Source organism: Sebastes umbrosus, chromosome 8 (assembly GCF_015220745.1).
Source record: "Sebastes umbrosus isolate fSebUmb1 chromosome 8, fSebUmb1.pri, whole genome shotgun sequence".
NCBI lineage: Eukaryota > Metazoa > Chordata > Actinopteri > Perciformes > Sebastidae > Sebastes > Sebastes umbrosus.
In genome coordinates this window covers 6,682,417-6,696,393 of record NC_051276.1, presented here as the reverse complement: position 1 = coordinate 6,696,393, position 13,977 = coordinate 6,682,417, and the positions used below count along the sequence as shown (strand labels likewise).

The 13,977-nt window shown below is 44.3% G+C and overlaps 1 protein-coding gene and 1 long non-coding RNA gene across 8 annotated transcripts in view; one reads left to right on the top strand and one right to left on the bottom strand.

Moving 5' to 3' along the window:
• The window catches only part of sema6a (sema domain, transmembrane domain (TM), and cytoplasmic domain, (semaphorin) 6A), a 113,100-nt gene that overhangs the window by 38,824 nt on the left and 60,299 nt on the right, over positions 1–13,977 (top strand). For all 4 annotated transcript variants that reach the window (XM_037777040.1, XM_037777041.1, XM_037777043.1 and 1 more), the window contains exons 2-3: positions 7,969–8,146; positions 8,952–9,069. In XM_037777040.1, the coding sequence (XP_037632968.1) occupies positions 8,047–8,146; positions 8,952–9,069 (218 nt within the window). In that variant the 5' untranslated portion in view covers positions 7,969–8,046. The remainder of the gene's footprint in view (positions 1–7,968; positions 8,147–8,951; positions 9,070–13,977) is intronic.
• The window catches only part of LOC119492540, a 30,016-nt gene that overhangs the window by 12,923 nt on the left and 3,116 nt on the right, over positions 1–13,977 (bottom strand). For 3 of the 4 annotated variants that reach the window (XR_005207806.1, XR_005207805.1, XR_005207803.1), the window contains exon 2: positions 10,980–11,118. This is a non-coding gene — a long non-coding RNA (uncharacterized LOC119492540). Of the gene's footprint in view, positions 1–10,979; positions 11,122–13,977 lie in introns of all 4 variants that reach the window. The other variant, XR_005207804.1, reaches the window with a different exon arrangement.

Below are 13,977 nucleotides of genomic sequence, written 5' to 3'. Positions count from 1 at the left end.
TGCTACCAAGCATGTCCTTATCAGCAGCAATTTTCTCTGCTGTGCCCACACAGCTCTGTATCAGCTGCGTCCAGATTGATTAAGTTGCCCCGCTTGTATCATCGCGAGCGATGATTGACAGGCCTGGAAAAGGTTCTGATATTTAAATGCGTAACCTCGTTATTTCTTTTTTGGGGTCAATCTCTTAAGCAGCAGTTGTGCGTGTGTGTGTGATGTGAGTTGAGCTTTGTGTTTGTGTGTGTGGTTGAATGTGTTTCACAGAGTCGGGGGCTTGTTTTGATTCATAAATGCTTTTTCCAGACAAAGCAAAGGAGCACTTTTTTTCTTCTGTGCTGCCATTTGAGAGGAGATGAAGAGAAGTGAAGAATGGGAGTATACCATAATGAATGTTTTCATGTTTTTCTTCAAGGTGTAGTGAGGAAACATAGAGCACAAATGGCTATGTGGGCCTGATGGACAGAGAGTAAATAGGACTAGAGTCTACAGCCATGCAAGCAGCTCTGTGAGGCTGCAGTGCTTTGAGCTAAATATTAATGCCAGCATGCTGATGTTTGACCTGATCATGGCGCTAGATGGAAAGTTAAGGGATCACCAAAGAGATTACAAATTATCCTGAGGGGAGCATGAATGTCCGCTCCAAATTTCATGGCAAAGTTGTCGAAAAGCATTTCACTAAAAAACTAAAATGTCAACCTCATTTTGGTGCTATTGGAAAAGTCAGGAGATAACCAAAACCAGCAGGGTTCATCCTCTGGGGACCACGAATCTCTGCTCAAAATTTCATGGCGATTTATCAAAAACATTGTTAAGATGTTTCAGATCAAAATGATCTGACTAACTGACCAATATTACTTTTCTAGAGCCACAGCACCAGCATAGCTAAAAATAGAGAAGCAGAGAGGGTGAGGCACCCGCAGAGTCAAGCTGAAAAGCTTTAAGAGAGAGTACCCGGTCGTATTCAAGAATATTCTGCGGGTATAAATGCATTACATTCCCCTTTATTCTTTGTTTGATGTGTTGAGTACTCTCTCGGTCATGTTTTAGTCTAATTTTACTCTGTGTAACATATTTTGTGTCCAGTGCTAAACCTTTTAGCTGTTAGAGGTTTTCCAGAGTCATTTTGGGAGCTCATCTCGGCCCCAGCAGCCTAACAAGTTCTTGACCTACTTTCAAAAACAATGTAGTGAGTGGTAGGTAGTTATCTCTTCTCATCTTTCTCCTTGGCTGATTTCTGCTGGTGGCGGGGCTGGTGTGATGTCAGTTTACTTTGGATCATTCTCAGACAGAGAACACCCATTAACCTCCCATCCTCTTTTCCGTCTCTGCTTTGCTATCTTTTCCTTTCCTTTCCTTTCCCCTCATCTTTCCTGTCCTTTTTTTCCCCTTTCCTCTCCTTGTACACTTTCATTTTTATTCTTCTTATATCTAAATCTATGGTAATTTGCTACAAAGAGTGACCTCCACACATCCCGAGAAAGGATATCCATTGCTTTGCGACAGATAATTGTTTTTAATGATTAAGAAGTACAGAGGCATGTCCGGGCCTAATGGCTTTTAGATCACGGAGGCAGAGTTATAAAGATAGCAGCTTATCTCCAGTCACTGAATCTCTTTGTTAGGTTGCTGTTCTTCCGAGTTGGCGCTTTGCCTCTGTTCTCTCGCTGTTCTTCTGTCCCTCGTTCCCTCTCGTCTTTTTTTTTTTTTTTTTTTTTTTTAAGTTATTTTTTTGGGGGCATTTTCCATTTTTATTGACAGGACAGTGGATAGAGTCTTGAAAAGGGGGAGAGAGAGAGTGGATGCGGAAAGGGCCACAGGCCGGATTCGAACCCGGGCCTCCGCGGTCAGGACCAAGCCTTAATACATGGACGCCTGCTCTACCAACTGAGCTAACCCAGGCGCCCCCCTCTTCTCTTTTTGAGTCGTCTTTGGCCCGCTTCCAGAATCAATCCGTCACCTCTTTAAAGGGAGACGTTCTTGCATTTGGGCTTCTGTTTCAATAGAGGGCCGACAGCGACAGGGTGCCTCATTCATGTCCACTTCATTGTCTTTTAATAATCAAACCATGATGGATTACCTCCATACAGATATTCATTTGAAAGCAACATCTAAGGGACGAAAAATGGGGGAGGAAAAGGGAAAAACACCAGTATGCTTTTTAATAGCTCAAGGACTACTTGTGGGAGTGTGTGTGTGTCTGTATGTGTGTGCTTGTATTGGATGCTAGTTTGGCTCTTGTTTTTAAAAAAGGCAGACAGGTTCCTCCCTCTCCATTCCCTCCTCTTATCACGGCCTCCTGGGTTCAGGCAGACAGCTCCTCCTGTCTTCTCTCTCTGATTTATCAGGCCAGGGCTGACAAGTGTAAACACCTGCCAGAGTATCCTCCCCATTTGGGAGCCCTAGGTGGTTGGATGTTCCATTTTTTATCCCATAAGGAGGATCAATGCATTATTCTCACCTGGCTGTCTCTTTAACCTCCTCGACACCGTCTTCTTCTCTTCTACTTTTACACCTCGTCCAAAACACCATTTTCTCCAGACTGCCTGTTAACAGGTGTTACAATGGGCGGTGGTCTAAAGCTTTGTTCGGTTTAGCAGTATATTTATGTGGCTGAGTTGTAAAAGTGTACACTTTTAGTGCGGTCTGGTGTTGCGGGTGTTGTGTTCACACCCGCGTGTAAGGTCTGTTTGTGCTCGCTGTAACGCTGTGAGATGGTCACGCAGCAGAAACTTCTGAAGTTGATGGAATTCCCCCCGCTGTCATTCATCCACCTGTGAAATCACGTCGGCTTTTATTCAGTATCCAGCAATCATGAAAAGCAAAACTGCTCTTCTCTCTCAGACATGCTTTTTACTACTTTTATTCATGTTTAAAGGGTTGGTTTATCTCTAGATGGTTTGGATTATATTTGAGCTTTCCCTCACTGAGTTTTCTGCATCCACCCAAACACAATGCAGATGACAAACCTTTCCAGAAACAATATTTTGATCGTCCACAGGACATGTTGTGACCAGTTTTCTGTGGAGCTACTTTCTACCAAAGCCATTTTGGTGTTGACTGTGGATCATCATGAGTAACAGGGACAAATATGTTTAGTCATAATTTGGTTAAACCAACACTTTTATTGCTGCACAACAGTCCTGAAAGGATGCAAACCCACAAACACCCTTTATGGAGCTCTGCTTGCGTCACCAATTACAAAAATTCAAATACAAATAGCAGCTAGCACCCTCCTCCACATGTGGTGACCGGCCACAATTACAGACACGTAACAGTGCGTTGCCAGTAAGCTACCCCATCTCTTTGGCATTCCTGTCATCTGTAAACCCTTCAGCACCAATCTGTGGACATAAACCAGTCTGCCAAATATAAACACGAGCAGGCTGCGTTCGTATCAAAGCTGTCAGACAGCATTTAGTAGAAGCTGCTATTACCTTCATATTGAACGCTTCCTTCCAGACCTGACTGTGATCTAAAAACCCAAGTGCAAAAAAGACAAATCTCTTTTATTCTCAATAATGACAATGACGCGCTCTGGAAACATCACGTCCACTAATGTGAGACACAACACAGCAATGTCTGAAGTCAACATGCGAGCTAATGCGTGTCCTTAACCAACAGGTCAACTATTCCATACAGCTGTGCTATGTTAAGCCACCTATATACATAGCAGCTATTCCGAATATGCGACAAGGACTCAAGGCAGACTGATGAAGCAAGCAGTGAAGAACACACAAACAAATGTAAACACATTGAAAAGAAGTCCAGTTTTTTGTAACTGCCAGAATCAAACACATTCTGTCACATACTGCCGCTTTGTCACGCCCCTTGCCATCACTTTAGGTTTGGGTGACAAAATCACTATAGTTAGGTTTAGGAAAAAAACTACATGGTTGGGCTTAAAATCACTGCGTTTGTAAAGGGAAAATGAAACTGAACTTTGTGAACACGGGACACGAACAATCAGAGGAATGCAATGTAAAGGTGAAACTTGACGCACGGGACACCAACAGCGGTCTCCTGGATGAAAGCCTTGTGTTTGTTGGACCCATCCACCTTCCCCTCCCGCCCTTAGTATGTCGTACGTCGCCACACTCCAGGCGCACTTTCCCTGAGCGTTTACTGTTGCTGCGGATGGGTTTACATTGTAGTTTATGGAAAACCCTGTGCGTCTCATACCGCCGCTGAAGGGTGCCTTGTGCGGCGGTATCGAACGCCGACGGCCGTGACAAAGTGTCGGTATGTGACGACCTGGGAATGAGAACGGGCTGGAATGATACATCCTGATCTGACGACACTATCGACAGGACTACATCGTTTAACGAAACTGTTAAATTACCATTTAAATAAAATAAAACTGTGATCTCATCTCACACCACTGTGGTTAAGGTTTGGTCATAGGTTTAGGCTAAAAAAAGACTTGGTTAAGGTTAAAGAAAGAACAGCTGTCTCGTGTTAAAGTTGGCACATCCACCCACCCAACGTCACACTGCTTCCTCCTTCCCTTTGTCCCTCGACGGTAAACATGTTGTTTTTGGGCATTTGCTCCAACGCTCCAATGCTGTCACTTTTCTCTGAGGCCAGTTTCTAAACACGTTCAGAAGCATCAGTCCGTCATCAACAGGTCTGCTCTGAATGATGTAATTAAACGGCAGTCTCTCACTTCATTGCGCACTCTGATGGCTTGCACAGTGGGAAGCCTTCAGGAAATGAATGGCTGGGACCTCATCGAGATTTAACTAGTTGTGGGAGAGTGTGCGTGTTGGGAAAACCTGATTATGTGTGTGTGAAGCCGTCTGTTTGTTTAACTAGACAGACCAACTAAATGTCGGTAACATTTCCTTCCCTTTCCTCACCTGAAGCCCCCCGCGGCTGACCTCGCTGCTCTAATACATGTGTGTTACTGTGTGTATGTTTAAGCTCCCAGCACCCATAGCTAACATGTTGATGCTATACAGCAGTAATAACATCATTAGGCCTGATAATGTGTTTATTGTTAAAACTAATGCAGTTTGGGGCGATTGCTCCCATGGGGTTGCTCCGTCTTCGGACAGAATGTATGTCTGCTTTGAGTTTTATGAATTTGTCCATTGCTAATATAGTTTGAGATTATGAGTGTGTTTTCTGGTGCATTTTCTTCTAGTAAGAATTGAAGGTGACTGAGGAGTGTGTGTGTGTGTGTTCACATGTGTGTAGTTATTCATAAGATGGCGTGGGTATGTAGAGGGATTCTGGGGGGTCCTTGTGTTTTTATTACCTGCTGGTGGCCTCCTGCCAGCATCCAGCTTGATTAACTCTCCCCTTTCTGCTTTACACACACACACAAGCAGCTACTTTATCACTGAGAGTGTGCGGGAGGTGTAAGGGAATAGCAGCTAAGGTTCTCAAAATGTTATCTATTAAAAGCCTGAGGAGGAGGCGCAGGGCTCCATGTTACTCTTTATGTCTTCTCTTTGGTTGCTTTTCAAGGAGAGCTTTTACAAGAGAGGAAATCCACACTTCCACCTGCGCAAGTGTGTTTTTTTTATGGTAGTAGGTAATTTATTATTGAAGTTTGAGCGCGTTTAGGCCTTGATTTCAAGGATCCTGATGTTCTCGGATTGTGTTTAAACATACAGTCTACGGTACAAAAAAGTAGCATTTTAGATCAGGATTCAACACACACACACACACACACACACACACAGTCACACTCTCACACAAGGAAGCAATTTGCTCTTCCAACAAAAAGAGCGTAATTCGGTAAAGACAGACTGTGTCTCGCTCCCTCCTGTTACCCATGTGTGGCAGCTGGGCCACTGGAAGGCTCGGGAGTTTCACTTAAGTCGTTTTGTGCTCAATTTATTTTGTGTATCACAGGTGGCAGTGTGAGATGGTTCGGCTAACACTTAATTAGCATTCTATTACACCCCATTGATAAAGATGGAGGATGTGCTTCGCCTTCAGAAGCCACCGATTCTCAGCATTCGTGAGATAAATGTCTGGAGTACGATTAATCCTGTGAGATTCATTTAACGATACAGCAGCATCTACATCCGCATGGAAGAAGCAGCGATTACAGTTTCACTTTTGATTTGAGTCCCCGTCCAATATAATTACAGAATTATACCCAAATATTAGAGTCTAGTAGAGAGCCAGATTATATCTTGTTTTCTTGCTGCAACCCTCCGTCCCTCAGGGCTAACCTCTCTGCCATAAGCCACTTCCTGCTCATCAATCAGTCAATTACTTGAGGACTTCCGGGTCAAGATTCGGGAGAAAAACACTTTTCAGTCCTCCGCAGAGGTTTACTGAAGTATAGACAGAAGATAAAGACAATTTTTAGTCCGAATGCACAGCGCAAGTGTAGCTCGGTCAACCTTCGCTGCGTGATAAAGGTGAGGGTGAGGGAAAATCCATTTTAGTATTTTTCTCTTCATAAAATATAGAGTGCGGTACAACAAATAAAACAGTGTAAGGATAGGAGGAGTAGGCCATAGAGTGAGGAGGACGGAGCGGCTTGTGAGATCAAGGTCGTATCCAGGCTTTAGTATTGGTATTCTCCTCAGTGTTAAAGTGATTCTCCCAGTGAATAGTGTTTTCATTCCTCTCCTGAATGAGATTCACAGGAGCATGGAGGGAGAGAGAGAGGGAGGGAGAGAGAGAGAGAGAGAGAGAGAGAGAGAGACATGACAAAGAAAAGAGAAAGTAATTCCCTCTCTTTCTCTCTTTCTCCCTCCTTCCTCCCCCCTGTTCGTTCCCCCCCTCGGACATACAATAGCGAATGAAAATACAGCGTGGGATAAACAACTTTTATCAGACTGAAGCAAATGAAATTGACTATTTTATTCAATTCTTCATCCCGGAAGCATCCCTTACTCTATATCTACCCGGCAACATCTCACCCCTGCAGCTTCAACGGAGAAAAAAAACTGAAGAACGTGCTTTATGCAAATTAAATGCTTTATTCTTGATTAGATTACAGACGCAATAATTGTCTTGGATGATTTATGGGTGTAATTTGTTGCCACAAACTGCAGTAGAGGAAGCTCAGTTGCCATGGTTTGTGCAATGAAGATATTACATCAACACAATTTAGGGCATCTGCTATAAAACCCTCCTCGGTTGGCTCATATACGTTACATTAGAAAATTAGCTTGTTGAGGACATTGTGTTTTGAAGGTAAATAATCAGAAAAGGAAACATCCAGGTGATACTTTTCCAGGAAACAGGCAGTCGGCACGCTTATCGAGTGAGAATAGAGAGTCAACAGTTGGCGTTTTAGGTAGAGATCAAGTGCAATGAGAATTGAGATTAAGAGGAAAGAAAGTACAAGCCTGCAGGTGGTTCTTAAAGTGGTAAATTGTTTAAGTTTAATAGCCATACTGATGCAACGATTCAGCCGGCGGTAGTCATCGCCCTGTAGGAGTTAGGATGTGGGAATTGCTACTCTTGTAGAAGACTGACAAGTGGGAAATTAGGTACTTGCCACGCCATTCCGCCCCATCTCCAGGTACTGCTGCTACTTTACAGCAGGCTAATCTCAACAAGAGCTCTCCCACTTCACTAAGACCCTGTCACACACAGGGAGAGAGAGATCTTCTCTGCCTGACATCGATCTATGACGCATATTACCTCCCTAATCCAATTAATTCTGTTTCGCTTGCATCGCGGCTCACTTGAGTCATCGAAAACGCATATATAAATATATCTCTGACAGATTGCAGCGGGCCGTGCAAAATGCACAAACAGCTAATTCAGGTGGACTTGAAATAGTTTGGCTAACTCCTTTTTTTCTCTGGCTCTCCTCGCCCCCCCTCTCCCGGCTTCTGCGTTTCTTTGTTTCACACAAAGAAACGCAGAAACCGCGGAGGGAAAGTAATTGAGGAGGCAGTCAGGTGAAAACAGATTTGTTTTGACAAACTTTGTTTTTTCCCCCATCTCTTTCCCTTCATCCCTTCATCCCTTCTCCATCTCCACCTCTCTGTGCAGGCTGAGGTAAATCTGCAGCAGAGGACCACCAGCACCAGCAGCAGCAGCAGCAGCAGCAGCAGCCGTGTTGGTGCGACCATGAGGTCAGAGGCCTTGTTACTCTACTTCACGCTACTGCAAATAGCCGGGGCGGGCTTCCCCGAAGACAGCGAGCCTATTAGCATCTCACACGGCAACTGTAAGTATATCTTTCTCTCTTTCTCTTCTTGTGCACTATCCCTCCTCTCATTACAAGTCCTCCCTCGCGCTCTCCCTGCACTCTTTTCCCTCTCCTCTTTGTCTTCCACTTTGCAAATCCCCCTCCCCGGTATCTCTCTCACTTGTTCTGTCCTTTTGCTCCTCCACATCCCTCTCAACCCTTGCTTCCTCTGCAACCCCCACCTCCCCCTGTACTGAATGCATTTTGGAGGCATGGAGTGTAATTTGGCGCCCAAGGATAGGCCCTCTACACACACTAAAATGAAGGACTTAAAGCAGCATTTGAAACGGAGCCCACCCCACATCAAAGGATAATCCGCTATTTTTTTTCTGTTGGGCTCCTAAAGCTGTGTGTGATAGTGTAGACGCTGTTGCAGGCTACAAAGATACGGCCATTGTTTCCTCTGTTTCTCCCTCTGTCCTGCCCCGTCCTACTCTCTCTGGGACTGACGCTGCACCTAACGCAGCCGGCCAGGAGAGCCGAGAGAGAAGCCAGCCAGCCATACATGTGTTTGTTCAAACCAAGCGCCTTTCATCCAAAGCCACTAACAATAGAAACGATTGCATGGTACAGTGCAGCACAGTTTTAGCCTACAATTTATGGTCACAGGAGGAGCTCAGCCAACAACTGGTGGTGGCGTTTTCTCATCCAACTAAGACACATGGGTTAACATTTGACCCACAACCCATGAGACACTCGACAAAGTGTTGTTATTACTGTACTACAGTTACTGCAGTTATAAATGTAACACATGCAGGCATTCATTTTTGTCCTCTCCTTGCAGACACAAAACAGTACCCGGCGTTTGTAGGCCACAAACCTGGCAGGAACAACACGCAGCGGCACAAACTGGACATCCAGCTCATCATGATCATGAACAGGACGTTATACATCGCTGCCAGGTGAGTGATAATAGCGAGAGTTTTGAACCACACCGAGGACATCCTCAAATACTGTTGCTATTTCAGACAGAGAGGCTGACAGACAGACGTAAATTCAAGAAGACACTCCAAATTACTGCCAGTTTTTACTGCTTTCTCTTTGTGGAATAAAAGAGCAGGCCACTGTAGATTATGATTAATTAAACTGAGCGAGTGTGGGTCCGCCAGGATTATTGAATCCTTCATCATCCCCTCTCATATTACAGCTGCTGATTGAAGTTTCTGCTATGAATGATCCTCATCAATTGTTGCCAGTTGAGGATTGTGAACACGTGATCCTGTTTTAACTTGATAACGGCTGAGGACTGTGAGTCGAGCTATGGAACTGAACTACGGAGCGCTGCTGTGCTGTTTTCTTCTAAAGTTTTTTTGGGATCAGGAGGGACTGATTCAGAGCAAAATGCTGAGACTTTAAAGCACTTTGCAGTCTGGACTTTTTCTTTCATTACCTCTTTGTTGTTTTCTATATTGGGCTTGCCGTCTGCCAAAACCCCTTTTACCTCGTACGATGTCCCTGCAGACTTGTGGCCTGTTTTTGTTAAACACCCAGGCAGACGTAGGCACTAACACAAACACACACCCACACGTGCACTTATACAGATGTAAATGCAGATAAATTAAAAACTAATCTCAAAGAAAAGACTACTTGATATTAACCACATTTAGGGTGTAAATAATTGCAGCATCTAGACAGCCTTAATGTCCACTCTGAGTTGTCGATAAACAGTGACTGTAATACAGGACTAATACAGTTGTTTTGACTCGTTATTCGTTGGCAGCATGGTTGCCCTCGCAAAATCGATTCTGAAAAACTCTCTTTGTTTCTCTATCTGTCTGCTTTTTTTCCTTGTTTGTCACCTGCCTGTATTGCTTCATGTCTTATCTGTCAATGTGTTTTTAACCTGCGCGCCTTTAATTTTGTGTGACTCATCTTTCAGAGATAATGTAGCTCAATTACACCATCTGGAGACATGGAGAAAACCGATATTGATTTTGTCTTCCCTCTTGTCATCATTATTTTAGAGATGTTCATGGCAAAGTGAGCGTTCTGTAAAAAGCAGTCAGGCCCATGTCCAAAAGCATCGACAGGCAGGTTTACCAGTATAACGTTACAGCAGCAGTGAAACGGGCTTAATATAAGGGATCCTCGTCTGTGTGTTCTGTTCCGTCCATGGCTAATTGAGTGGCAGGCTTGATTGGATACTGTTAAAAGACACAATAGGGGTCTTTCTTTGTTTTCCTCCGAAGCATGTCAAATTAAGTGTCTGAGGGAGGCGGCTGCTTTAAGTGGCAGAGCTTTTTAACGTATCTGTGGTCATTAAAAGGAGGTGTGTGGAGAGTGGAAAAGGAAACAGAGCGAAAGAGAGAGCCTGTGTGTGTGTGTGTGTGTGTGTGTGTGTGTGTGTGTGTGTGTGTGCGTGTGTGCGCGTGTGTGTGTGTGTGTGTGTGTGTGTGTGTGTGTGTGTGTGTGTGTGTTTGTGTGTGTGTGGTGGGGCGCCACAGACTTTGGTCTGCCTGTCGCCCACCTGCTCCACATGGGGTGTCAGGGGCCTGAGGGGTAGGGAGGGAAATGAGACAGAGGCTTTATTGGAGGGGTGTGTTTGTGAGAGTGTGTGTGTGCGTGTGTGTGTGTGTGTGTGTGTGTGTGTGAGAGAGAGAGAGAGGGTGTGTGTTCAGTATGCCGACCAGTTGTCGCATGGATTTAAAAGTGATTTCTTGAGTGTGATGTGTGGCCCTATGTGTGCATATGGAGGTACTTTTGAGATGGCGAACATGTGTTGCCGTGCCTGTCGGCGTGGCTGCTATACAGCCTGTGATCGTGCCTGCCAGCGAGTTGTGTCGTGCGTTTGTGCGTGCATGTGTGAGGTCACCTGGTGCGTCGGCCCCGCACTTGCATCCTCGCTCAAAGCCGACGGGAATTCTGACACATGGCTACCGAGGTATGTGACCCCCCGAATAACTGGAATGGCTGCCTCAGATTAGAAACGAGCCGGACAACCGCCATTGATCCTGCTGACACAGAGAAGGATGTTGGGAGTCAATAACTTGGATACACAAATGATTGCCAGTGCACAGAGATCCATCGCCACTAACAGGATATCGATATAGACATGTAAAAGTTGAATGACAAAACAGTTTAAAGCAAACAGCGGAGACAATCACCACTTCAGTAATCAATGTGAAAGCGAGCCAACAGTCAACCCAGCGAGTCTCAAGCAACAATGCTGCAGGAAAAAAAAGAAAAACTAGGCAACATCAATAGTTGCTTTTATGATGGTTGTCCAGTCAAATGACTTGTTTATTCTGGGGCCAGCATCACACAGCTTTGCCATCACGCCTCTAGACCAGCGAGCCTCAGTTCTTGGTGCGCGGCAGCTTGCAGATGGCCACTGTGAACGCAGTCCAAAGCTCAGCACTGTTTCAGGCTGTTTTTTGAATGGCTGCTCAGTGTATTAAATCCCTTTGGCTCCTGTTTTGGCGCTGGCAATAAAATCACAAGATTTTTAAAGCTGTGAGATGCATACAAACATAGCAACTGATGAAATTGTAAATAGACAAAACTGACTTAATCCATAGAGGGAAAGAGGCAAGTCTTTGGCAATGGAAGGAACTCAGCAACAGATGCAGCGATTGATAATTCATCCTCGGGTTTGAGCCTTGAATGAAATGTATTGATTTGGTCGAATCAGACGCTCTTTTTGCTGTCCTGTGTTCAGCCATTATATGTGGCCTCCTGCCGATGAGGTCACGGCTTTGCCAATATTATGTTTAAATCATCATTAGCCCTCTTAGACTCGTATATATATTGAACGTTGATTACGAATTCAATACACGACTAGTTTAGTCCCCTTAATATTCTGAATCTTATTCCGTGAGTTCAGTTTCCATCAGGTGCATTATCAAGAGAGACAGCCCAGCCTGATAACATATCAGACAGCTGTCTTTTCATATGTCGGCTATCAAAAAGCCTCTTGTTTATTCAATTTTAACAAGACAGGCGCTGGACTGGAGTGTTGATTTCTTTCACTTTTCATCAAATATCTCTTCTTAAAAAGAGGGATGCATAACAAGTCCCTCTTTAAATCACTCTCTGCACAGTTGCACACAGAGAAAATCCTTATGAATCATAGAAAGAGGGGTTTGTTTGTGAAGTCACTGATCAACGTGAGATTCGACTAAGTCGGCTTATGTGCAGCTGCTGTTTCATACATTTTTATGGTAGCAATCAGCTGTACATTATCCCTGATAAACTGAGACATGATGTACATCAAAGTAAGGGTAATGAACATAAAAACCTCCTCATGTACAAGCTCGGCGCTTTATGCGTGTTTGCCGTCATGCGTGTTTTAGATGTTTAGCAGCAGAGTCACGTTCGGAAAAAGCAATAAACTGTTCTTGATGCGGTGAGAGATGGACGCAGGAGGATTCCTATCCCAGCAGTCCATATTTCATGGTCAGGATACACTATGTGCAGCATTCAGGCGGAATTCATCAAAGTGCAGCGGGAGATTTATCAGTCTGATCTCTGGAAATATCTCTGTGAGTGTGTGTGTGCGTGTGTGTGTGTGCCAGGGTGTGTGCATGGATATGGGTGTGTAGGTGTGTGTGCAGGGCTATAGCAAGCATGTCACTCTTCACTGTGTGTGTGTGTGTGTGTGTGTGTGTGTGTGTGTTCAATCGATGGGTTTGATTGAAGCCACTTGCCATGTAGCAGTCAGACAGACGTGTCCAAACTTTAATCTTCATTCTCAGGCTTTTTTTTCTGTCTTAGCCTTGGGGAGATTAAGCTCTTTGCTGTCAGTCCTGAGGATGCCTGTAGAACATGTCTGTGTCTTCCTGGACTTCTACCTTTGAGCTTTAGACTTTTTTACTTTTTTGCAAGAATTCCATCAACTGAAGAGGTCAGAACTCTAAAGTGGGTATTACTTTTGTAGTTTTTGGTTTGAGTTCCTAACTGATTTCTATCAGCGAGGGGTAACATTGTACTCTCCAAAGTAATTGCTGAGGTCTGGGGACGCAAAGCTTGACGGGGCAAGAATCGAGTAGTCAGACGATCAGACAGGTTGTAAACAGACGGAATCCTCCGGGGTCTGAAAAGTTAAGCCAATGCAGAAGTGCCTTACACTTGCATTCTTTCTAACAGCCAGCAGGGGGCAACTCCTCTGGTTGCAAAAAGAAGTCTGATTGTATAGAAGTCTATGAGAAAATGAGCCTACTTCTGATTTATTACCTCAGCAAACATTGTAAACATGAGATTATGGTCTCAATCGCTAGTTTCCAGTCTTAATAACTCTCAATACAGCATGATGTTCATTTTGTAAATTATGGTCCCATTTAGAGTCAAATAGACCATAAAGCAGGGGATGCTTTAGGGCGGGGCTACCTTGCCATTGACAGGTTGCTTCCACGGCATTGTTTTCGTCTTAGAACTGTAACCCTTCCACAGTGTGTTTTCAGTTCATGAAAGTCAATTATAAAGTTTTTTTCGTGGCCTGAAAATGTCTTATTCAGTGTTCGGTTGTACTTAGCTCCCCCCTCTCGTGTCATTCTGGTTGCAAAAGCCAAGATGGCAACAGCCAAAATGCCGAACTCAAGGCTCCAAAACGGCAGTCCACAAACCAACGGGTGACGTTACGGTGACCATACATCCACTTCTTATATACAGTCTGTGGCTGTAAACAAGCCCACAGTTTCATCAGATTATCTAAACCACTTCATTCGGGGTTTTGATAAAAACATGATTATCTGACTGCTCGTGTTTCTCTTCTTGTTTGACTTCTTCTCAGCAATGTCACCAAGTTCCAAGATCTCAGCATCCTCCTGTTACACAATGTTATTGTTACGGATAGAAATGATGAAAACCCAGGT